The sequence below is a fragment of the Oenanthe melanoleuca genome, chromosome 26 (genome assembly GCF_029582105.1).
Source record: "Oenanthe melanoleuca isolate GR-GAL-2019-014 chromosome 26, OMel1.0, whole genome shotgun sequence".
In the NCBI taxonomy this organism is placed as follows: Eukaryota; Metazoa; Chordata; class Aves; order Passeriformes; family Muscicapidae; genus Oenanthe; species Oenanthe melanoleuca.
The window spans coordinates 3604127-3630386 of record NC_079359.1 but is presented as its reverse complement, the minus strand read 5'-3'; the positions used below and the strand labels follow the sequence as shown (position 1 = coordinate 3630386).

The window sequence follows — 26260 nt, the reverse complement described above, 5'->3', positions numbered from 1 at the left end:
GGATGCAGCCCAGCCACAGGGCCGTGGGCAGGGAGCGATCGGAGCCGGGGCCGCGGAGCTTTGGCGGAGCGCGTGTGCCACCTAGTGCCGCTGCCAAATCAGCATCCCACACCCACATCCTAAATCTGCATCCCAGATCCACATCCCAAATCTGCATACACATCCCAAATCCTCATCCCGCACCCACATCCCAAATCAGCATCCTGGATCCGCATCCCAAATCCACATTGAAGATCCACACCCCGCACCTCTACCTTGGATCTGCATCCCGCCCCATCAACACCTCCCTCTGGATACCCCAAACCCCTCTCCCACTCCCCTTAACAGACCAAGTGACCAAATTAATAGAGTACAGAAAATTAACCCTTTTTATTGATGCATTGCAATTGTTCTACATTTTTACCATATTATGTAGAAAATACTTAAAATACAAGCTACTTTGTAAAACCAAAGACAAACATTGAATCCAAAGATAAACTATGTTTTCACAATGGACCCTTCTCCCATATAGTTAGTATTAAATTTTTAAATATCTATTTCTTTTGTTAAAATGATTTTTACATACCCCCTAAGTACATCAGCAATACAAACATAGATCAGTAATTGTCAGAAACTACCTGTATCTAGCGGCTTGTAAAAAGGAAGAGCACAACCATAAAAGAAAGTTAAATTTTACACAGTAACTAGCATATCAAATACATTTAATAAAGTAGGAATTCCATTGCAATATCAAGGATTCAAGCAGAAATACTAACATTACATATAATGTACTGCTACATGTAGTGAGATAGATATAGTTCAAGCTGAATCTGAAATCACACATTATATAAAGTTTAGCAACAAACAACCATGTGGACATGCGGCACCATTCAGAAGTTTAAATAAAATTAGAAAAAAGAAAGCAGGGCTGTGCCAATCCTGTCATTTAGAAGCAATTTAGTTTCATGTACTAAAAGAAATTGCTGAGTCAGAGGTAAATTACTGCATCCCATCAATTAGGTGCTAAGCAGGAAAGCCTCAGGAGTTGCCTCTGCAGGGGCTATCACAGCTGCAAATACAGGTCAGTAAGAGAAAACTGATTGAACAGCTCAAGAATCACACAGACAAACCTAGCTGGGACCACAGCTATCAAATATTCCAAAGGTGAATCCCAAACTAGTTGTAAGGAAAATTAAAGGATGCCAATTCCTATCCAGAGATAGCAGATTTCTCTCCAAAAATGTGTAGCAGGCTCTGACAATGAGGAGAGTCAATTCTTGAACCCAATTTGAGGCTGGATATGCAAGGAAGAAGGATGTATCACCTTAGAGCAGAACACATTACACCTAAATTGGGCATCATATACTGGGGCCAGACTGGGAGGCCCTGGCCCTGCTGGGGTGAGGTTTGCTGTGTATCACAGAGGAATTTTGGGGTATTGTTTGACACCTTGTTCCAAATGGAGCATGTTTGATTTTACCTACATCATTTCCATCTCATCCTCCCTGTTCCAACACTTCTGGAACTCGGGCAGTGGAGGAGATGACACCGTGCTTTGGGAATACATTTGATTGGGATTAATTGTGTTACAAGGTCTCCAAATGGATATTTTAGGCTGCCTTTTTTTTTTAGGGGAAAGTGGGCAAGTTCTCCAAATTATTAGCAGATTTTGCTAGAGGTCTTTTTATTTTTTTTTTTTTTTTCTTTTCCTGTTAGTGAAGTGTTTTCCATTAAGTCCTATTTGTGAAACAGGGAGTTGGAGCTTGGTCTGCCTTTCGGTGGAAAGGCACAACTCTGTACCCAAGAGGTATCTCAAGGCAAGTACTGAACACAAGCAATGTCAAAAAAAGCAAGAAAAGTGCCTACAGCAACAAACAGCATCGTTTGCAGCAACGATGTGGCACAGCAAGGTTGGTTTTCCGCACGCTCACGGAAGTGCTCCGACTACAAACACACTGAACATCAACGTGGGCTAATGCTACCGTCCAGTTCCACAGCCCTCCATCCCTCCCTGGTCCACCCACCTCAGGCCAGCCCAGCCTTCCTTCTAGCAGGAAGGTGGGATTGCAGAAATGGCTTGGGCATTTCTTACCACAGCCAGGTCAGGACCGGCCTCCTTCCTGCTGGGACGGAACATAAACTGGGGTTCAAGGTTACCAAACCTCTTATTGCTGCAGTAACACGACTGCTCAGACCAGTTTATATCATCCTTTTGGACAAGATATTTTATGTGTTAGATGAGAAAGAATTCCTAGTACAAGGGACCCAAGAAAACCAAGTGTAGTCCAAAACCTGCACTGATTATCCAAAGTGAGTATTTCCTCTGAACGCTAGGGCTACAGCTGACAGACCTTCCCAACAACTCCACACTAGCAGTAGCATTATAAAACTTTTTAATGGTATTATGTGCTTTACAGCAGGCTCTCTTTGGTATAAATATTCTATCACCAAGCTAGCAATATTTTACACGACACGTCTGCTATTCCTGTGGGGGAAGGTAACGCTACACTAAACCTAATAAAAGTGATTGCACGTATTTAATCACTTCTGCAATATTAGACTAAACATTCCAATGCATTCCCAGCACTACCCTATCCGAAATGCACTGACAGACACTAACAGTACATGTGCCATTTCAAGGGAAAGCTTCAAGGGGACATTGCTTCACTGGGAACAAGAACGGAGCCGGGGTGAGCGCGGTGACAGGGAGAGGGCTCTGCACCATCCTGCTGCTCTGGCTGGGGAAAGCTGGGTGGGTGAATTGCTTCAATTCGACGGGGGCTTGCTGGTCCCTCGTAAGGCAAGCTCACTGTAAACTCTAGTCACACTACATCATCATTTAAGGCACTACAATAAGGGGACACACCAAACAACTCTTCATCACACATACCTGTGCAAAACAAATCCAAGGTATCCTTTCCTCTCGTGAAGCTCTACTCCTCTCTCAGTGCTACAGTGATGAGCTCTAACCATTGCATTATATCACATACATTCCAACATGAATCAATTCATTTTGGTTTAAATACAAAGGATACAACACTTCCATCCCCAGGAACGTTTAAGAATTAGACAAACACTAAGTACAGAGTTCAAGTATAATCACTACACATTTTGATTACAAAGACAGAACATTTGGGGTTAGCAGGAAGTTTTGCTTGTTATATTTTTCTAATCAATATGTACATATTTCATTTTCTGTAAAATATTAAAACACCACCAATACAAAACTTCTAAAATAGTTTTAAATTCAGTAATAAACTTTAAAATCTGGATTTTTTTTCCTTTTTTCTTTCTCTTTCTGTTTTTTTGTCTTTTCTTTTTTTTTTTTTTTTTTTGGTTGCAATTCCTACATGCACGTACTGTTTACAAGTCTTATTAAGAGCGCTTTAGAGTAGCTGCTGACATATCCAGGAGGATACGCTCACAGGAGTATAAAAAGCTGTACACATCAATACAGTGATGTTTCATTGTATTTCAAATTCATCTCCCTCCTAAATGAATCACGTGAGGCAAAAAATATTAAGGAAAACAGAACAAAGCAAAGCCCTGTGCTTCTGTGAAGGAATCCAGCTCCATTATAGGGCCAGCATCTAACAAGCTGCAGAAACCAAATTTTAGAGCAATGCTGCATTATTCACTCTCAACTGGAGACAACACCACCATCCTGACAGAGCTGCTGAGCTCTGTCACACAGTGAGATCCTGAATACAGTTTGAACCACTTAGAAGAATTCTGCAACGAACACAACAAACATTCAGCTGGGTTATGGAGAACTTTTGAGAAAACAAAGCAGACTCCAGGGTTTACAGGACTCCTGAATTGTATCGTGCTGCTGGCATAAGGCAGCTGCCTCTACCAGTCCTTAAACAAAGCAGAGGAGTAAACAAAACACCTTTGACAGAAACATACATAGAGATGTAATGGCTTTTGCAGAACCAGCAATTTGTTAAAGACAAAGTGAATTAGAGAACAGATGTTAAAATAGTAAATCTGATTTTGAAACTGCCCCAGCAACGTAATGAGATAAACATGCACTACATTTTTAGTGGCAACGTGGATTTGTGCAAGCTGCTAAAATAGAATCTGCAAATCTTTTTGTTTAAGTTACACAAGTTAAAAAAGACATCAGGATCTGTCCTCTGAGACACTGATTTGACACCCCTTTTGATTAGCACAACAGAACAATTTTAAATAAATGTGACCATGAATTTTTTAAAAGCATCTATAAAAAGTAAGTAAAATTTTAAAAACTTAATTAGTGACCCTCGTACTGGTAACAAAGCATGCTGCTCAGTTAGTGACCAAACTCACCAGAGACATTTGGGAACAACATACAACCACATCAGGGAGAAACACGAACCAGGCAGTCATTCCCAGGCAAAGGTTCACCTGAAATCCTTCTCCAACCTCCCAGGCCCATCACAGGACAGTGCTTCACTGCAACTACAAGTAGGAGTACTGGTTGATCTTGGTGGGGCTCAGCGGGTATCCAGTGTAAATAGCAGATCCTCTGGAAGCACCAATATAGGACTGGGGAGCGAACTGGTGTTGGTACTGGGCGGGGGGGACGTTGGCAGACGTCAGCAGGCTGGGCCCCACGCTGACAGGGACCTGGTGCACCAGGGTGCTGGGGTGGGCAGCGTAGGTGCTGTGCCGGGAGGAGCCCTGAGGGGAGAACAGGTGGGCGATGGACGTGGTGGAGCCCAGGGTGGCAGCACTGCTGGGGGCATAAGTGTACATGTGGGGCTGGCTGGGCAGGTGGGCACTGGCCGTGGCTGCTGCCAGGTGGGGATGCACTGGGCTGCTGTGCTGGAACGTGTAGGGAGCCTGAGAAATCGTTGATGTGAGGGGGGCCACGTAAGCTTGCTGCCGGCGGGGGACAGCATTGCTGCTTCTCTCCTGGGAGGCCAGCACTGTGGTTTGCTGGTTCTGCAAGGGGAGGGAGTAAATGAGGTTAGTGGTGGTGCTCAGGTGAGCAAGGGGCAGCCAGAGTCCATTGATGGACACCTCCATCCCGCTGACACACCCAGATCCTCCCTTGTGACACCCTCCCGCAGATCTGAGCAGGGGACTGCACTTCCACAGGGACAAAGGTTACACTTTTCCTCTACAATGGGGTAAAACTGCCCCCCAGGGGGCAACACAGCTGGACAAGTGCAGGCAGGCCCTAGATCTGACCCAGCCCCAGAACTCCTCACACATCTATTCCTCTGCAGGAGCTGCCCCATTTTAGCACCACAAAACCCATCTGGTGCCCATGGCAGAAGTGAACTGAAGGGGTAACAACATTCCCTCTCCTCTGAGAGGCTGCTGCAGTGTGACCCAAAGTCCTGACATGAAGTGACACCAATCTTTGACTGGAAACATTCAAAGACGTTGGGTGCCAATTGTTGGTGTGAGAGATGAAGTCCAGTCTTAAATCTATAGCTGGAACTCTGTGAGGTCTAGAGGAAGGTAAAGAACTAAAGAATTTCTTCATGCTGTGCCTACAAAGTTACTCTAACTCAACAGCTGGATATTGGTGTCAGCCTCCCAGGAGGCAAGAAGGACCTGCTGTAAGCCAGATGTGACAAGGAGCACAAAGAGAGACTGTGGACACAACCACACTTCCTTCTCCTGCCCTCTGGTACAGAGACAAATCCTTTGAAAAGCCTCCCTGTACTCCCCCACAGTCTGTCCTACCACCCTGCACCACCCCAGCTCCAAAGAATCAGCACTTCCAACTACTGCTCCTCTTGCAAGCCATCCCTTCTCCCTGCCTCCCAGGTTTCTGCAGCAGCCCTGAGCAGCCCAGCAGAGGCAGGCAGGCTCACCTGGCTGAGGTTGAGGGGCTGCACGCCGTTGGTGACCACGCGGTGCGAGCGGTACCCCGTGGGGGTGATGCAGCAGCCCGACGCCTGCCCGCTCACCGACGCCACTGGCTTGGTCTTGCTGCTGCTGCTGCTCAGGATGCCTGGAAGATGGCACAAGCTTAGTCCACTCCTCCCCTTCCCATGCTGGTAACCAGCTCTGGGCACCAAACTGAATGTTTCTGTCACAGAGACTTTAATTACGATTTCAAATGTGACTCCGAAACCATCAGGAATGTTTTACAGATCTTCCTAAATGCAGCCAAGTGTAAATGAAAGGTAAATCTATCAATGACTATGGAAACAGACCAAGGCTTTCACAACAGCAGCTGTGAAACCTAAAGCTGAGAAAGACCCACTGTGGAACACCCAAAACTGTGAGGATGAATGTGCCACAGGGATAGGAAATATACCCACCTGAAGCCTGGGTGGCCACAATGCAGTCATTGAGCTGCATTTTCAGGGGGGGCACGATGATGGTGCGGGAGCTGGAGCTGTCAGCAGCAGCTCTGCTGGGCAGCTCCAGGGCCCCCCCAGAGCTCCTGAGCGAGGACAGGGGGTCTGGGGCATAGGGGCTGCTCAGGGACGAGTCCGAGTCAGGAGAGTCGTTAACGGTGACGTAGCTGATGACGTTGGATCTCTGCTTCATACCCAAACTGCAGGGAAAAAAATACCAAATGCAAATGGGAAACATTCAAAACACTCTAGCTTTGCCCACCAGATTACAGATCTCCCTCTAGGATCCCACACCCTCCCTCCTTGTCAGATAAAACTCGGATCAACTACAGGCACAACAACAGAGATGTGACAGGGAATATTCTGACGCAGTTCTTCTGAGTCTGTCCAGGGCTGACACATGGTGTTCCCCACTCTCCCTGATGCACAAGCTGAGCCCAGCACGGGCTAAATGAAATCCTACCTGGCAGGTTTGTATTTGCTGTCCTCCTCCTCGTCAGTGTCGCTGCGGATGGTGATGACACTGACAGGGGGGCTGGGAGTGTCAGGGATCACGATGGGCTGGTGCTGCTCCTGCACAGGGACCAGCACATTGGAGGAGGAGGAGCTGGAGCGCAGGGGGCTGCTCCCGATCACAGAGTACACCTGGGTGGGCACAGGCTCCAGAGATGAGCTGGGCCTGCAGGAAAAGCACAGCAGGATTCAGCTCCAGGTCAGAGGCTCAGACAAACATACAAGCACAAACATACCTACATAAACAGAACCTCAGTGCAGACACTCAAACACCAAAGTGCCACAGACACAGCCAAAGGCACTCAGGGATGCTCTGAAAGGGACTGATTCACCTGAACACTGCCAGGAACTGCCACCCCTAATTCAACAATTCTGTCACTTGCATTGCTATGGCACCAACACCCCAGGAGGGTAAATGCCCTCTGATCAGGACAATAAAGCACTTGGTCAACCATGTCCTTGTACTCCCTGAAATTATTATAATTTAAATCAGTGGCTACAGCACAAAGGCTTTTTTCAAGACATCTTCAAATTCAACTGTAGCACAATAAAGTTATACCCTCACTGCCTCTGTGATCAGAAGATGTATTTTTCCCACCATAAAGGCAACCTCCACAAACAAACCCTGGGCTTTTCTAGGACTGGGAAAGGAAGCAATGGAATCCTTACTTGGCTGTGCTCGGTGCTGGCTGCTTGTTCTTCTTTGCTGGCACATTGCTGCTCTGCTGCTGCCTCACAACATGAGCAACCCCAACATTCAGAGGCTGTGCTGTGGCCAACGTCACGTGGTTGGTCAGCAGAGATGGCTGTTGCATGAGAGTGCTGTACTGATTTCCATGGGAATGTGCATTCCTGGAGCAGAGAAAAAACAAAGAGACCCAAACCCCATGACTCCAGTGCAGGAACTGCAGCGAGCCCCTGAGGGGAAGGGAGACATTGTGATGGATGCATTCCCACTTGGCAGGGAGCTGGAGCCCTGCAATCCCTACCTCCAGTCAGCCAACTGCTGGCTGCTGCCGATGGTCTCGGGGATCACAGCTGCTGGCTGGACTGAGTTGTGCAAAGCAACCCCTGGGAGCTGCTGCCAGGTGGAAGGGAGCAGGATCTGCTGGGTTCCCCCTGGCCAGGCCTGCTGCAAAACAACAAACACAGACACGAGGCTCACTAGGCTTCAGCTCCTGCAGAGGCAGCCAGAGATTTGTCCAAGCAATAAATGCACTGGGCTGGATTGTTAGCTTGCAGAGGTACAGCTCATCCTTGCTTGTGTTCCCAAGCACAAGAAAATCAGAGGGATGAGCTTCCCCAACATTTTGCTAATCTCTTTTATCACTGCTGTCACCTGGAGAAATCAGTGTTTATATCATGCTGCACATGCAGCCAGGTATTGCACTGCCAGGTGCAGCAGCAATGCTTGGGACTCTTTCTGAACATAAACTTACACCACTGCTCTGCTGGAAGTCCCAAAGTATGAAACCAATTTGGTCCTTTCTGCTTTTCTGCCTTGCAGGGATCACACTGAGAGAGCTGGTGGTGTTGTTATTGTGGAAATTCACCCACCACAGCTGAAGCATTTAAGAAAAGCCACACTGAGAGATAATTTAGTTACATGAAGATAGGTTCAATTTATTAATATTATCAATATTCCTGTCCAAATGAATTTGACAGCATAATATATCTATGATTTTGATAATATATGGTTTTCTCTCCTGCAGCTTAAACTGCAAAACCTGTTGTTTCAAATCCAATATCTCTGCAAGTAACAGATCCACTTGGTACAAATACCAGTTCCGAACAAGAAGCCTTCAAAGCAGAGAGCTGCTAAAACCTCTGCCAACATAAGCGGAATAATAATAACAATAATAACAATAACATTGAAAAAATAAAAAAATAAAAAGAGAAATATGTTAAAAGTCACACCATGCGTCTTTCCAAAAGCCAACACCTGCACAAGACAAAGCAGAGAGTTTAATACAGCAAGATATAAATTCCCAATGAGAGGCAGAAATCGGGCCTTCCAAGCGACGAACTGTTTTGACAGAGGAAGGACAAAAATATGCAAAGCTTAGCAAATGGCTAATGCAAACTCAGGGGAAGCAGCAAGGGAGAAGTGTTGGAAGCACTAAAGGTGAGCAAATTCACGCCAAAGTCTCCCAGAATCCAAACAGAGAAACTCAGAATGCAGGCTCAGAGTCTGGAGACAGCCAGCTCTGATTCCCACTGCTGTACAGGGGAGTTGAACCTCAAATCCACTGCACACACAGCAGAACAGAATTTGCCTGTTGAATCAAAGCCCAAATCACTTTGGAAAACATCACTAACAACTCACTTGTGTCCCAAGCTCTGCTACAGTCACCCCTTGCTGTTTTTGGAGCCCAGATTGCAGCCTTTCAGCAATCAAAATTCAACAGCAGGAAAGAAGAAGAACCCCTGGGTCTGTTTAGCTCAGAGCTGTGACCAGGAGAACCCCACTCTCCTGCCTTCCCATCCCAGCACCAGGGAACAGCTCACTTGGTTCACAAGAACTCAAATGAGTTTATATTTCAGGACAGGTATGACTCGAGCAAAATTCCACTTGAGCAGAGGCCTCCCTCTCGAAAGAAAATGACATTCAAACTACCACTTTGAAGCCACAAGAAACAACATGGTTCACACAATGGAATGTGCTTTGAAGGACATGTGAGGATACCAGCACTTCAGTGCACTGCAATGTTTTCATAAGCTTCACTGATCTGATTCTGGAGTTTTACAATGACTTCTCTGTGGCACTTACAAAGTTGTTTTGATGCAGGTGCCAGAATACAGAAGAGGACAATTTTGCAAATGTACACTTCTTAAAGGTGTGTTCATTCCCTTCCCCCATCATTTTTTAAAAATTGCTCCAAATGACCTAAAGGCTAGCTATTGCCATTTTGGACACTAGAGCTCACCTTTAATTTCAACCAAGAAATACATATCAACTGAAAAGTATCTGTGAGGAACAGAATCTTTATCTGGATGAAGCAAGCTACGTGCGATTGGCTATAAATAACAAAAGGCCAGAAAATTATTGTCAATGTTCAACAGAGGTTAAGAGAAATCAACTGCTAGAGCAATACATTAAAGGATTTTAGCCTGTGCTTAATGATCTGAAACATTTCTCCATACAAAGCAGCTTTACACGTGTTGCAAACAAAATATGGAGCTAACTTGGCAAGTAGGTCAAATTCTGGCCATCCAGGTACCTGTAGCAGAGTCAAGCTAAAGGCTGATTCCTTTGTATTCCACAATCAAAAGGCAAAGATAGGAGAGTAAGCAAAGAACAAGAATGATTACAACTCTTCTAGGGTCTAGTTTAGAAGAGCTTTCAATACTAGGCTAGCAAAGGTAATAGTCAATGGATCTGGATTCTTTACAGAGCCACACTAAACGTCAGAGTCAGACAGTGCTTCAGCAATGTTGGGGAGGAAAACAACAAGACATTAAGATGTAGCAAGAACACAGCCACAAGATGGCACATGCTTCCATGCCCTCTGCAAGTCTAAGTTAAAACAAAAACTCAGTTAGTGAACACAATCAAGGGAGGCAATTACCAGTACTGCAGCCGTCTGTTCGACCAGCGCCGGCCGGCCGGCTGCGCAGTTCAGGGTAAAGGGCACCGCATACTGCGGCGTGATGGTGGCTACTTGAGGATGAAGAGTTGCTACCATTAGTGGTGTACAGCTTCCCTGAAATGTAGATCAGGCAGTGAGTGAAACACACGAGCTGAGGCAGGTCAGAGCAGGTCGGTGCGTGGGGCGGCAGGGCCGGGAGGGAGGGAGGCACCGGCATCGACACCCAGACCCTGCAGCTCCTCCACAGGCACCTCCAGCCCTGAGGAGAGCACCAGGAACTGGGAATCTCCAGCCCAGTGACACAGTTCAAAAGTCAAAACAAGTTGGGGAAAAATTTGGGGATGGGACCTCTCCGATGAAACAGTTCAAAAGTCAAAATGAGCTGGGGAAAAATTTGGGGATGGGATCTCTCTCTGATGACACAGTTCAAAAGTCACAGTGAGTTCAGCTACTGGCACTTTACTGGGTCCCAGAGGGCAAGTGGCAGCCAGGCTGCACTAGCCATGGCACAGACTGCACCCTGCACTTGCTGTCAGACCTTCAAATCCACACACAGAACTCTTGAGAAAAGCTAAACTATGGGATTTCATGGAAGGCACACTTTGGTGTCAGGAAACAGCAAAGTCATCTGTGATGAAACTACCCAGACATGTATTAGTCCATCAAATGTCTAATTAAAATTAGATTCTTGGTGTACAATTTGCCCTCTTGGATTCAGGTGGGCCTTAAAGTGGGTTCTGCTTTTTGGATACTGTGACCTGTATCATTAAAGCTAAAGAAACCAGCAATCACAGAATGCCACCTAAATATTGGGACAACTAAAAATTACTCCCCTACAAGAAGGTCAGTAAATGCAATATACTGCCTGAAGAGTAAAACTAACAGAGTACCTGTTAATGCCAGCAGAAACTAAAACTATGTAAATAAATAAAAATCCACTTAATTATAAAGGCAACTACACATTTTCAGTAAATAAAACTTGTGAATCACCAGACACTTACTGTATATTAAAGGATTACTTTTTGGAAATTAAAATGGTTTTAATTTATTACACATTACCAATATTTAAAACAGCATTTTTAGAATTCTTTGTGAATTTTGGTATTGCATGTTGCTTAAACTGCAAACTGCAGAGATATGTCATTGCTACACATTAATTCACACTAAGAAGGTAACTAGCTGAGAAGGATTCAGAAATAATTTTGTTGATTTAAAGATGAAATTTTAGCAGGAGTAATCTGTGTTGTCACCTCTGTTTACCAGGATCTCACTTCTCACAGCAATGATTTCTCCTGCCATGATTTTAAAGTGTAGGCAAAAATGACCAGCACTGCCTGTAAGGCAGTGTCCATGCCTGAAAAATACAGCCTGTTTTTAGCAGCTGAAAACCACATATTTATTCCCATTTTTAAAACAAAATCCTACAACCAAGGAGGCACATGACATAAAATAGCTCAGAATTTAAATATTCCAGAAAAACAGAACAAAACAAAACAAGAAAATACTGTCTTAGAAGTGACCTGACACACTTTCAGAGTATCCTGAGAACCTCCTGCACTCAGACAGGCTCTCCTGGAATTGCAGTTGAGCCTATGAGGGATTTGGGGTGGTTTTTTTACCTGTGTGAGAACTCCAGACTGGATCTGCAGAGGCTGTGCTGCAGGTGCTTGTGGCACAATTGGGACAGCATTTTCCATCCTGACTGGGAACCCAGAATGTTTTGTAGTTGCCTGAAGTCCAGCTGTGGAGGACAAGACACATCACTAAGCTGCTTTATTATTCTTTCATTTGTTCCCAAAAATTAAATTCCTGCTAGGTAAGGGCAGGGGATAGGATCAGATTAAGGGATAGGAAAACTTTTGAAAAAATCCCAGTAAAACACCAGCTGAATTAAATCCTTCTGCATACTGGGATCCTGCAGGGCCATGATGGACAGCCAGCCCCCACCAGCCTGGGTCTGTGGAGTCTGGTTTGCAGGAACAGTAACACAGACTCCTAATTCCAACTTGCTTGAGACAAGTTTAAAGTTCAAGCTTTACACCACCAGTTCCCAGATCACAAATAACCTTCCAGACTAAAACAATCCAGGTATCAGCATGACCACAGAACCCTGAGGATGAACAGAGCTAAGCTCACTGACCCACAACCTGTGACAATCTGCTGGTAACAAAAACCTGCATCAGAGCTGTGAACTGAGGCTCTAACACCAGATATCTGCTCTTGAGATAACAAACACAGCAAGACACACTGATTTTCAGGCAGGTCTGGCTCCTCTGTTCCCTGCTTATTGTGGAATGCTGCTGTGTTCAGTTTGGGGGGAAAAACTGGTTGAGCAACCAGCTGGAGCCTGCAACCCAGGCAGGCAAGATCCTGTCACCTGTTCCAGCACGACCTGGAAGGGAATCAAGCTGCCTGCACATGTCTGACCTGGTTCTGCACTTCCATCTGATGCAAGAGCCCCGTGTGACACCCACTGAGAGCTCTGCTCAGCTCTGGGGTTTCTCAGTCTAGTGCAAATCACAACTTCTCCTGCCTTAACTGACTGAAACCACAGCATCACACAAAGGGTTCTGGGCTTACTTTGAAAAGCAGGGGGACAAACAATGAAGGTTTGCTGGAAGGGGTCAGTCTGTGTGCAGATCTGGGTGGTTCCAGGCTGCAAGGAAACACTCTGCTGAGCCACTCCTGCCACTGGGGCTGCAGAGGATGGGTACAGGGCAGACTGGTAGTTGAGCAGGGAGACGTCCGAGTTGGCCAGGGAAAGAGTAGCAGCAGCAGTGGAATTGGAAGCCAACACACTGGCCTAAAAAAATAAACAAAAAAATCACTTATCTCTTGTAATCTTATCTCTCTTTGTTAATAAAACAAACAACAAGAACCATCACTATGAAGCTAGGAGGAAAGCACCTGGAAAATGTTTGAGGTAAAAGGCTTAAGACAACACAGAACAAAAAACATGAATTGACCCAATTTACTTATGTTGCTGAACTGACAAATTTTCAATACATGAAGTGAAGAGGTTCCTTGGCCTGAGTTTTGGAAAACTAGACTTTGAGACAAGACTATGAATTTTGGAGAGTAGTTTAAATTTTGGCCTGCAGGCACCAAATCAGCCTATCATGTCTTTGATGAGGATCAAACAGGTGAAAGATGCTATACCTGGTTGTGTACTGTGTTGAGCTGGTTGTTAAAGCTCATTGTCAGGTTTGTGCTTGTGTTAGGAGCAACGTGAGTGGTGAAAGGGCTCTTGATCTGATTCACTGTATCATACATGTTCACTCTTCTCTTGCAGATCTCCATGTTCTGAAAGCAAGATTTCACACTGGAACAGAATGACAGAAGGAAAACATCAGATTTGTAAAAACAGGACACAGATGTGACAACTTTATGCACGTACTTTAGGTTTAGGTTCTTTTAAACCAACAAAGAATGTCCTAAAACATGAAAAGGAAGCTTATGAACATTCCATTCCTTACATATGCCATTGCTGTTTTCAGATCAGCCAGGAGCTGCAGAAAACAGCACTGACAGAAAGCTGGGAAGTGCTGCTCTGTGATTCCAGCAAATCCTGAAACAAAACAACCCATCCAAGGGAGCTTACTGGTTACTGTGGGGGAAGTCCAGCAGATGTGCCATTGTAACAAATGAATGGTTCAAAGTCTTCAGTGGAGTAATTCTCTTATCTGCATCAATTGTCAACATTTTCTTCAACAAATCAATGTATTCCCTTCGGTCAGCCTTCTCTGCCAACATGTCAGTCCCTTCTAAGTCTGTAGACATATTCACCTGGAAAATCAAATGGGAGCAGGTCACACAAACATCAAATTAATTGCTGCCTAACAATTCAATAACTTCACATCACACAGAAATATTTATTAAGCATTTCTGTCTCTTAGCCAGACTAATTTCAGGTGTTACAGTGTTAACACACTGCTTTCCCCTTGCTCATTCTAGGAGAGAAAGTCAAATTTGCACATGGAATTCTCAACAGGGAGCTGGGTCTATTCAAACCCACTCTCTGGCAAAATGCCCTCATGTTTTGGGGGAATCTGTAAGGGGCTGGCAAGCCAGAATAATTCCACCTCCTCTGATGTAACCTGATGGTAACAGCTACAAAAGCAATAGAAAATTGGTATTTAAGATTTAAGGCCTCATGACATAAAAGCCACTCAGATATCCCTTCATTTTACCTCTAAAGAGAGAATGAAAAAAAAGATAATCTCTAGCTCTTGCCACTATTTCCAAAGTCTTAAAAGATGCATTTGAAGAGGCTCAGCTCTCCTACTGCTCTACTATACTGGGAACAGGCTGGGCACACTCCTGTCCAACACACTGAGGCACAAGAAAACACAAAACATTTCAAACAGCTTCATAATAAATATTTTCATCCCTGGTTTCTGATCCAAATTGGCACCATAGTAAACCTCCATCAATGGAAGAGGACTGGCTGCTCCAGCACAGGAACCTCATTTTTAGAGATCTCCAAACAATTAAAGTTACTAAATTAAATGTGAAAAAGAGTTATTTGTGTCCCAGGATCCCCACAGACCTGCGCCATATCATCCAAACAGTTGAATATATATTTCCGAGCTTCTTTTGATTTTATTCCTGTTTCCAACTCATGTTCTTCTGGAGTCTATAAAAGAAAACATCAGTACAAACTGAGATACAGCATATTGATAAGGAAAAAGCAGCAAGGAATTGCTGAGGCAGGTGACCATTTGCTGCTTTCAGACACCACACAGCAGCAGCTCAAACCCAAAGAGCCCTGGGATCCCATTCCCTCAGCTGGAAAGATCATTCATTGCAAAGCTCAATCAACAAAAGGATGACTTCATCTCAAGGCTTCCTGGGTACTGCATTAGCCAAAACTACTGAAGATTTCTGATTTAGGATGAGAAGAGGCTATAAATATTTTAAATCCCTCTTCTACAAAGAAGAAAGGCAAAATTCCCTTCTTTTTGCTGCTCAGCTTTAAATGCAAATCAGGCTTAAATCCCATTCTTCCCTGTCCTCTGCCAACCCATAAACAGATTCCTGTTAAACTAACAAACCCATCACAAAATACTCCATATTTTACTGGTTGGCTTGTCAGGAGATGACAAGAAGATGACACACTTCCCTGAGAATGAGCAGCCCATAATAAGCACCCAATTATCTCAATGATGGAACACCCACTCTTTGCTGGTGCTATCATGCACTGCTGCTTTTGTCAGAGCAGCACCAGGAGCTCTGCACAGCTCCTGCAATCACACACCCCAAACCCTCCCTCCCAATGTTTCCACAGCACACAGGTGGGAATTTCTATCAAGCCCTCCATGAATTAAAGGTGAATAAAAGAGAATTTGGGCATAGGAGGGACAGACAAACCTTGAGCCTCCACAGTGGGTATCCCAAATTTGGATCTCTGTTAAAAAACCTGCTTGTTTTCGTTCCTGCACTGAGAAGATACTCCGCTGGAAGGCCTTGAGTTTGTGAAATGTAACGAATCTAGGAAAGAAAATTACAAAAGTGAGGATTCTCACCATCAAGAAATCACAGCTAATGGGGTAATTAACAGCCAGGTTTGTTCACAGCTAACAGGAAATTACCTGTAAAGAAAGACTGCCCAGATATGCAAAACTGCACAATTAAAGGGATTATCTTGAATATTTATAAAGCCACTTTTGCAATCACACAAAAATTTTAGGTTTTAAATGCATCTCTCTTATTTTATGGAAGTATTTTTGCTAATGTATATTTAAGCAGACTGTAGGCTTTAAAGACATTTAACAGTGATAGAAATACATATTTTGAGAGAAAAATACTGCAGAATTTATCATGTATGTATAAATAATTAAAGGCATAATTATCCAAGCAACATTGCTGTGCCTGCCTACACAATACACTAGGCACACAATTTCAGAATGTCATGGCAAAGCTCTCACTGACCAAGAAACCAAAATGAAATATCTTCAAACACAGTTAACATACTTCTTTTTATGTGTTAAAAAAATAGCTCAGAATTTTGGAAGATGCACCTGAATCCTTCTGATGGTATTGATAAGACACTGGTAAAAAGAAAACAAATAAAAAGGTATGCTTGAAAGGGAAGAAAATGGCAAATTTATGAAAAACTCCACAGTGTTAAGGTAACTATATCTTGATCAAAGCATCAATTACATAATCTTTACAGGATTTCTTATTTCCCAAATTCCTGCTTATTTACTAAATTTTATTAAGATTTCTTATTTGCCAAATGTGCCAAAACAGGGCACTGTCACAGCTTGTGATCACACGAATTTATGGGCTCACTTTTCAATTAAGCCAAGGTGGATCCAAGCATCTGCAAGTGAATATTTCTTGTCTCTACACAAGAGTTCAGGTAGCTGTTCTATTTTTACAGGATAGAACTTTTGCTTTACAGGCAAAGGGTGTTTAAAAAAATAGCTGTAAATCCCACCCCAGCCCATGAACTCATTCCTGGAGAGGTCCTCTCACAAGTTCCACCTCAACTTTCACCTGCTGCTGCAGAATCTCAGAAAACACAAAAGCCAAGTCATCCCCAGTCTTCATGGGGACATCAAAATGAACCCCATGAAGTCACACCTCACACTGCATCACAGAGGGCTGCAAAATCCTGTCATTAAGCAATGGAAAAAGCAGATCCTCCCCAGCCACCTACACGAGCAGATAAGGTTCTCAGAATTACACAAAACTCAGTGCACAAGGAAACCACCAGACCCTACCTCAGCTACTTTCTAACTCATTCTGCTCATTAAGGCACCACTGTGTTTCCTTTGGAAATTTACAGTGCTGGGAAGACACATGACAAGTAAGTTTTCAAACTTAGTAAGTTTTCATGTATTTTATCACATAAGGAAAACTATACCAAGCACTGCAATGAGATCCCACCACAAAAACCCCAGTGGAAAAGCTTCTCTGAGAAAAACCCCTCTCAAAGACTTTTTGTCCTTTTATAGACACTGACTAGGCCAGGTAATAATGCCAAGTATCCACAGAAAGGACTAATTAGTTCAAGATGCCTCTCAGAGTCTTGCCCTTGGATTCCAAAGACAGCTTGAGGCTCACACTTTGCATAAAAACTGAGGCTTGCTGTAGGTATTAACAGGGCAGGGATGACAGGCTTGCTCTATCCCCACATGGAAAAAGTGCCCTCATGGTGAAATTACAGAGGGTGTTTCACACCAGGACACACACACCTCACTCCTGCTTTGGCAGGAGCTTTTGGGTTTGGAAACCAGGGGTTAATCACAAATTGGCCCCTTTTTTTTGGACAGCATATACTCAGCTCAAGTGAAAACACACAGATCTCCCTGGTCCCTGCCCAGAGACAATGAGAATATCACAGAGAGAAAATGAGCTCAGACAGCAGCAATGTGCACTGATGGAACTGATGCAGGACAGGGGGATTCAGGAGGGTTTGAACAGAGAAAATTGTGGCTCCATGTGAAGATCCCACATCCCCCACATCTCTCACCTGGTCGTACTCAGATGCTCCTGGATACAGAGGCCAGCCCAGAAACAGCTCAGCTATGACACAGCCCAGGGACCACATGTCAATGGCTTCACAGAACGGCAAACCCAGGATGATCTCAGGAGCTCTGGGCAGGGAAAAGCAAAGAAAAGGTCAAAGTCAAATCTTTGACTCTGAAAGCTGCATTTCTACCCCATAAACCACTCTAGGTAAAGCACCTCCATGCACAAGTAAATCTGTGTGAATAGAAATTATTTATTTTAAAGCAGAAGTTGTTTCTTTGGGTGGCCTAATAGATCCCAATCTTTTTATTACTTAGGTGGATTCTTTCATTGCCATGGGGCCCCCCAGCTCCTAGGAGGCCTTTACATCACAGTTGTATAAATTTACTCCTTGAGTAATCATTTTAATTACACTTGACAGCATGTGAGTTGTCCCTGAGACAGCACACAGCTTCACAGAATTATGGAGAGACTTTCAAGATCATTTAGTCCAGCCTATCCTAACAGAAGGGAAGAAAAGCTCTGGCAAACAGAGATTTTTCTAGAAGGTCTTCAGACCCCAGGAGGCTTGCCTGCTTCATGTGGGAAAGAAGAGCACCTGCAGAGCCAGGAAAAGGAGCTCCTCAGAGAGCTGCTGGGTTTCTACCAGCAGGTTTTCATGCAGGCTTTGCTCAGAGAGTTTCGAGTTTAAAATGGACGCAGAGAGCCCAGCTGGAGGTTGTGTTTCATGTTTCTGTGCACTCAACCACACCTAATGCAAAATGTACCTGTCTGGCCCAGCCTCTAGAGGAGGTGATAGAAAAAAACAAAACCTCACACTCCAAGCAGGGTCTGCTTCTCTAACAGGTTGGAATTTCAGGGAGATTTCTGTCTGGAACTGACTCATAACACAGAAGGATGTTTTAGTTCAGCTCTTCACCTACACAGAGTTCTGAAACAAACTGAGGCTGTTCTGGCAGGACAAATTCTGCTCCTGCATTTGCATAGAGCACAAAACCCCAGGTGCTGCAAACCCCACATGAGCTGGTGTGGGAATTTACTCTGGAAAGTACAGGAAATACGAAAGCCTTGACCTTCATCATGCATAACTAACACAAGAGCAAAGGAAGACAGAAAAGCCCTGAACTCCAGGCTAACCATTTCCTGGTCATGCCCCAGGGTTTGTGTGGCATTTCAGTTGTTAAAAAAGGCTCTGGAACCAGCTCTGAGCCTTCTACAGAATTCTAAAAACCAGGGCTTGTGTAATGTACAGGTGTCAGTAAATTTGACACTCACCCTCCTCAACTGCTCAACCTCCCAACTGTTTGTCCATGGCAAGAAGTGACTCCCCAATTAATCACCCTCTGTGCTGTGGTGACACAGATACACCTTTTGTTTCAGGTGTCTACACAGGTGTCTCCAAAACAAAGGCATTCAGCCCAGCTGCTCAGGCACAGGGCACCTGAGAAAGCACAAAACCAGAACAGGACAGGTTGGACTGAGCTTGGAACAACCTGGGACAGTGGAAGGTGTCCCTGCCCATGGCAGGGGTGGGATGAGATGAGCTTTAAGCTCCCTTCCAACCCAAACCAGACTGGGATTCTATGAAAAAAGATAAACAGCTGAACCAGCTGCCTGTTGCAGTGAGGTTCCATTTATTCTTTACTATCCAGATTTTATTATGTCTGAGCCCCCATGATACACCTTCAGCAATCAGAACAACAGATCATTCAGGCTAAGACTTAATGACACTCTCTACTCAACACTGATCTGTTTCTACCTTCTTGTTTGGCTGTTCTGGCAGTTGTTGACTTTGGAAAGGTTTCTCACATGTGAAAATATAAAATGATTATGCACACAGGAGCAGTAGCTGATATTTGAATGCTGACTGTCCTGCTAACATTTATATTTTAAGGAAATATGCTAGAATGGACACAACTTTCTACAGGCTAAGAAATGCAAACCAGAGGAATTTCTTATTTCACAAGTAGAAAAAATACAATTCATACATTTACACAGGAGCCCCCCTTGCCATAACTTTATGACACATCACAGCAAACTATACTGCCCCTCTTGATTATCCTGATGCAGGAATTTCCAATTCAGAAAGGACCCAGACCTGCCATATAAAGAATGCTGCATTTGGACTGGCAAAACAAATTAAAATATAGATGGCTTGTGGAATATGCAGAGCATGCTAATCCTTCTCTAGTGTGCTAAAAAAGCCCCACCAATTCCAATGGAAATAGAGATTTGTGGCAGCTTCTTGGTCTTTAACTCCAGGATGGAATACATTGGTATTCCTCAATAAAATCTCAATACCATGATAGCAAGTTGAAGTCTTGTATTTTATTCCCTGCATCTAAATAAATTAACTTCTCATGAGCCACCTGATTTCATTCTGATTGCAGGACAGGGCTGGGAAATCAGAATTTCTCTCATCTCCTTTTATACCACTGCAATTAGCAGCCTTATGAGATGTGAGCTGAACCAGGACAGCAGGCAGAGGTCACTTCATAGCTGCTCTGCTAGAGATTAAAGTGATTTTACCATCTTAAGCCCTTTGAAATAAAATCAACAACACTCTCTGCACAGATGCTTGCCAAGCACTGCCTCCCAAAGCTGACAAATACATTCAGGCACTCTCAGAGGAGAAAGGACTCACAGCAGCCCCAGAAAACTGCAAGACTCCCTCCCAGCATTTCCAAGCATCCCATGTTTACATGCTTTGGGATGGTGGGAGCACAGAGCCTGTGCAAGTGCACCAATGCAGGATGGCAGTGCCCAGAGATGGATTAGCAGAGCCAGACTTGGCAGCAGGGGCTGCTGCTCCCCAGGCCAGCATGGCTGGCACTGAAGTAGGTCATGGAGCCCAAAGCAGAGGTGAGAAATGGATACTCCTGCACTCTGCAGCTCCCCCAAAGCTCAGGGCCACCTTCTCATGGCCCAAATTGCCCAGTCCTACAGACTGTGCTGCACACTGGCCCAAGGGCAGCAGCAGGAGGCAGGGAGCTGAGCAAAACTCCCCAGATGGCTGCACTCACATGTAACACAGGACATGAGCAAACCCCACTCTGAACAGCAGGGAGATCCCCTGGATCCATGTCTGTATTCCAAGAATTTATTTCTGCAGGGTTTCCTTCCATTGTTCATCTCCCCCAAGAACAAAAGCAACCTCACCTGAGGATGCCACTCTCGTTTTCAGGTGAGGAATTACTGCACAAACATCCTAGAACTGCCACAGGAACTGTTCACTGCAGAGAGCTGATCTACTCCTGCTCCACGATGGGCTTCAGAGCCAAACAATTCTTCATGGGCACTTCTACTCACTCTTTAAGTGTGAGCAGTAGCATTGCCCCTCCTGAATGGGGTCAGGCAGCAGTGTGTGTGGGAATGGGATCCTGCCTCAGCCTTGGCACTGTCCTGACAAACCCAGTGTGACATCCCAAGGGGACAATGCTGCTGCAGCTGTACCTGGAGCAGGGGGGCACTGCCAGCAGGACAGCCAGCCCCTGAGCCAGCTGGGCTGCTGGACAGGATCACCTCCAGCAGCATAGACAGGAATTAATAAAGGAAGATTTTTTTCCTCAAGGGTAGATAAATCAGAAAATCCATCTTACAGCACTGAGTGTGGCTGGTTTAGAGGTCTCTACAGCAGAGGTTACCAAAGTGTCAGTAACAGGGACTGAAAGCTAAAAAGTGAGCACAGAGAAGTTTATTTTGAATGGCTGACAGAGAAGCATATGAAGAATGGGTCTATGCTCTTTTATTAAACACAGCATTGAAAAAATTTCAACTTGGAACTCATCTGAACACTCAGTGTGAATATGGCAATCCAATTCTCCCACAACAAGCTGGTTTCTGTGCCATCTCTGTGAATTCCTAGATTATGGATTTTAGTAATCATCACCATTACACTAATTACAGATCACTAAATACTAGATTTCCACATCACAGCATTCTTCACTCCAGCCAAGCAGACAGTCCAACGCCACCTAATCCCAGGTTATTTGCCTTTCTGGCAGAGTCAGTCACCCCAGGGAGCTGCAAGGGGCTGGGAATCCAGTGCCCCACACACAGATGGAGCAGGAATTTCCCTCCCTGCAGCCCCTGGAAGATTCTTATCACCCCTCACTGCTTTTCCTCAGCTAAATCTGTTTTCTGAGATACCAGAAACTGGAGAGCACCATGGGCCTCCCCAAACTGCTTTGCTGACACGTGTGGCAAGTCAGATAGAGCAGATTCTTGACCAGTGGTCACCTCTTTCCATGAAATAACAAAACTGATGATGTATTTTAGAGAGTGAGAATTTTTAGAGCTCTGGGGCACAAAAAACATACAAAATGCTACAAAAAACATACCAATCAATAGTTTAGAATTGGAAAGATTGGTGCCAACAAAATGAGCAAAGATCATGAGCAACGGATTAAGAAAAGTCTGTATCACATGAAAGGAATGTCATGGAAAGCTGGTACTGGGTGTTGGAGTTAAAAAGAAAAACAACACAAAAACAAAGGGAGCAAGCACACAGGGAGCATGAGGGATGAACAGAGCAAACCTACAATAAGCCAGGCTTTAAAACTGAAGTGAGCAGCCAGGGAAGACATCAAACAGGGCAGAGACACAGGGTGGGGTGGAGTGTCTCAGTCCTGTCTGGTCCCAGCTGGAAGGACTAGATACTAGTTCTGAGTTCTGCATCAAGTGAGCTCACATTCCACCCAAAGCAACCCTGACAACACAGCACAGACTCTTCACGGCCCTTTGAAGCCAGAAGTTCTTTCTGCATCCATTTATTGAAGTCTGCTGCTACTTAAATTCAAATACACACTTAACAGAGCCAAGCTGGAAGAATAATTGAAAGAAACAGCACAGCTTGCTTTACACACAGTCTCTGAGTTTTAATGTTTCTGCCCATAATTTATTTTTAGTTCTTGGGCAAGAGTAGGGTAGAAGAGATGTCTGCATATTGCTAAGGGAAGCAGAGATCTTTCTCTAAGGGAGCTGCAGGTCCCATGAAAGCATGACTTAGCCAGGGTTGACACAGGAAGTCATGTGCTCATGTAGGGGGTTCAGACAAAGATGAAGAATCAGAAGAAATAAGAGCAAATAGAAATTGGCATCCCCTTGACTTGTTTCTCTTCTAAATGTCCAAGGTTAATGGACTAGTTTCAGATCCTGGCAGACAACCCCAAATGCACTACTTAACACACCCATACTGCTTCTGAGTTTGCCACTTCATACAGTGTCACAAGCCAGTGGACAGGGTAAAATCAACTTAGTGCACTGATCTGGGGGGGAAAGGAAGGTGCTGGGCTGCAGATTAGGCCACCCTTGCAAGGCAGACATTCTATTTATTATTACATCCAACTTTCAGAAGAAATCTCCAGGAAACATGCAGAGCTGATGATTTCCTGCTGCCCTTCAGCTGGGGTTAGGCAGAAGAGCTCAGTGTCTGCAGCAGGAAGCCCCAGCAGGATCAGCCTGACCTGGTGGAGTGGGCAGGGGCAGTGCTTACCTGTAATACCGTGACTGCAGGTACGTGGAGCACACGGCCTTGGACACGTGGCTGGCTGACCCAAAGTCGATCACCTTCACTCTGTAGGGCTGGCGTGCAGGATCCACCAACATGATGTTCTCTGGCTTCAAATCAGCGTGGATCAGACCCAAGCTCTTCAGCTTCATCAAGGCAGTAGCCACTTGCTGCAGGATGGGCCGGATGTATTTCAGGGGCAATGGACTAAACTTGTTTTGCTTTAAGAAATCATATAAGTTCTGTTCCAGCATCTCAAAGACAAGGCATGTATGATTCTTGTGTTGAAAGCACTCGTAGGAGCGGACGAAGTTGTACTCGTCAGCATTCTCACTGCTCAGGCGAGACAGGATGCTCACCTCGATCTGGCCCTGCCGGGCGTACGAGGGGTGGTTCTTCAGGATTTTGATGGCTACAATCTCCTTCGTGCTACGTTTCCAACATTTCGCCACCTGCCCGAACGTCCCTCGTCCCAGGAATTCCAAGACCTCATAGCTGTTGGTCATAGAGCACAGGATCTCATGCTGGACCAGCTGATAATCCCCCTCCCCACTGGAGCTGCTGCTTTTCGTGGTGACCGTGGTGGTCGTGGCCGCAGCACCCACCGCAGGTCTGTTTTGCAGCATGAGAGGTGGATGTTCCTCAATGATCTGCACACTACCGTTGCTGTCAACCTCTTCACTTTTCCTTTTTAATCCACATTTTTGGTATGGTTCCAGCAAAGAAACGTTGCTCCTGTGGGTGAGGGTCTGGCTGCTCTGGAAGGACGCTGTGGCGCTGCTGCCGGTGCTGTCGGCCGCGGTGACCACGATGTGCTCGACAGAGGGAGCGGGGAGAAGGAGGTTCTGGTCGTAGGCAGGGATGCTGAAATTGGCTACCTGATGAGAGGAGCTGGCTTGCCCTTGAGCTGCTGGGAGGTTTTTGCTGTGGGTATAATACTTGTCACTACTGCTCTGTCCTGAAACATCCCAGACAGACGGCTCCACTTTCAGTTTCTTGGCACTGCAGAAGGCACTCGAGGATACTGACGGAGGGGAGAACACCTGCAGCTGTGAGGCCATACCTGGAAAGGGAGAGAAGAACTCATGAGGGGCAGCAGGTTGCAATGGACAAGATCCTCTATCTGTGCAAAAACCAGAATGATGAGTGTTTTTCTCAGCACCATGTGGAAAGGAACCTCTGTAACTGCTGCTCCTAAGGGCATCACCAAGCGAGGCTGAGCAGTGGAATTACTGCATTTGAGAAGCACACAGCTCTTTATCCAACTCTCTAAGAGCTAAAGGAATGCCAGGACACAATAGGAATCACAGAGTCAACTAGGTTGGAAAGGACTTGTGGAATCATCGAGTCCAAGCTTGTGACCAAACACCACGCAGTCACCCAGATCAGAGCGCTCAGTGCCACGTCCAGTTGCTCAAACACCTACAGGGACGGTGACTCCACCACCTCCCTGGGCAGCCCGTTCCAATGTGTAACCAGTGAAGAAATTCCTCCTATTGTCCAACCTAACCCTCCCCTGGCGCAACTAAACACTCCGTGCTCTCGTCCTGCCGTTCGTTACCCGGGAGAGGAGCCCGACCCCCACCTGGCTACACCCTCCTTTCAGGGAGTTGCAGAGAGCGATAAGGTCACTCCCGAGCCGCCTTTTCTCCAGGCTAAAAAAAACCCTGTGCTGACGAAAACAATACTGAGGATCGGGGGAGCGCAGGAAGCGGGAAGACCCTGCGCAAACCGCGATCCCGTCCCAGGCCTGCTCCGCAGGCACTGTGAAAACAGAGTCGGTGGGGAAGCCAAGGCCGGCAGGCCCAACCTCCCCCGGGGAAGCGCCCGCCGCGCGGCCCGGCCGCCGGGAGCGGAGCCGCCGGGAGTGGAGCCCCCGGGCCGGGCCGGGCCGTTACCGGGGCTCGGGCCCGGCCCCGCCGCCACCCGGGCCCTCCCCGGCCCGGCGCGGCCCCAGCGCGGGGGAAGGGGCGGGCCCGGGCCTGCCCGCCCCGCCGGGCCCCGCCGCCCGCACTCACCGCCGGTGGGGGGTTCTCAGCCGCGGGCCGGATCTGCCTGGGGGACACGCGGGGGTGCGGAGCCCCGCAGCGGGCTCATCATAGCCCCGCCACGGCCGCCGGCCCGGCCCGCTCGGCCCGCGCTCGCCGGGGGGAGCCCCCAGGCCGCTCCGCCGCCGCCGCCAGGCTCCGCCGCGCCCTCACGGCCCGGCCGGGCTCCCCCCGCCCCGTCCCGTCCCGCCGCCGCCCCGGGCCCGAGCGCCCCCGGCCCCGCCGCGCTCCCGCCGCCGCTCCGGGCCCCGAGCGCCCGCACAGGCCGAGCCAGCCGAGCCCCGAGCGGGCGAGCGCGCACGTGACCGCGGGGCGGGGCGGGGCGGCCGCAGGAAGCGCCGGGGCCGGGGCGGGGCGGGGAACCGGGCGGGACGTACCGGCAACCGAGCGGGGCGGGGAACCGGGAATCGGGCGGGATGGTACCGGCAACCGAGCGGGGCGGGGAACCGGGAATCGGGCGGGATGGTACCGGCAACCGAGCGGGGCACCGGGAACCGGGCGGGATGGTATCGGCAACCGAACGGGGCACCGGGAACCGGGAATCGGGCGGGATGGTACCGGCAACCGAACGGGGCCGGGCTGGGAACCCCAACGGGACCGCACCGGCAGCCGAGCGCAGCCACGCCGCGCTCGGTGTCAGAGCAAGGCCCAGGCTCTGCTCCGGGACCCAGCGATGGCTCCAGAGGAACGGGCGGGAGTTGATGCTCAGAAGTTCCAGCTGAACGTGTGAGGAAGAATTTCTTTCCTGTGAGGGAACAGATTGCCCAGAAAGGGTATGGAGTGTCCCTCACTGGAGATATTCCAGAACCATCTGGACATAATCCCGTGCCATGTGCT

At 46.7% G+C, this 26260-nt stretch overlaps 1 protein-coding gene across 3 annotated transcripts; it reads right to left on the bottom strand.

Annotated features, from left to right (window-relative positions):
* Positions 1 to 345: 345 nt before the first annotated feature.
* On the bottom strand, positions 346 to 25627 carry HIPK1 (homeodomain interacting protein kinase 1). 3 transcript variants are annotated; one of them, XM_056511273.1, is made up of 16 exons: positions 25394 to 25627; positions 23361 to 24438; positions 17868 to 17991; positions 15758 to 15877; positions 14937 to 15023; positions 13989 to 14173; positions 13547 to 13709; positions 12968 to 13190; positions 12007 to 12128; positions 10367 to 10501; positions 7787 to 7929; positions 7467 to 7649; positions 6748 to 6963; positions 6246 to 6484; positions 5793 to 5932; positions 346 to 4908 (listed from the first exon to the last, which is right to left on the bottom strand). In XM_056511273.1, exons 2-16 carry the CDS (start codon positions 24434 to 24436, stop codon positions 4423 to 4425), a joined length of 3642 nt encoding a protein of 1213 aa, XP_056367248.1. In that variant the 5' UTR covers positions 24437 to 24438; positions 25394 to 25627; the 3' UTR covers positions 346 to 4422. The 3 variants fall into 3 exon arrangements, with proteins under 3 accessions (XP_056367248.1, XP_056367249.1, XP_056367250.1); XM_056511274.1 differs by having other exon boundaries at positions 7787 to 7926; XM_056511275.1 differs by lacking the exon at positions 10367 to 10501.
* Between the last annotated feature and the right edge of the window lie 633 nt (positions 25628 to 26260).

Excerpts from the sequence above, each read along its gene's own strand:
- HIPK1 (XM_056511273.1), bottom strand. The coding sequence starts at position 24,436 with ATGGCCTCACAGCTGCAGGTGTTCTCCCCTCCGTCAGTATCCTCGAGT. Across the intron at positions 13,710-13,988 it reads GACTTCCCCCACAGTAACCA|TGTGAAATCTTGCTTTCAGA; the intron begins GTAAGCTCCCTT and ends ATTCTGTTCCAG. Across the intron at positions 7,650-7,786 it reads CAGCAGTTGGCTGACTGGAG|GAATGCACATTCCCATGGAA; the intron begins GTAGGGATTGCA and ends TCTCTGCTCCAG.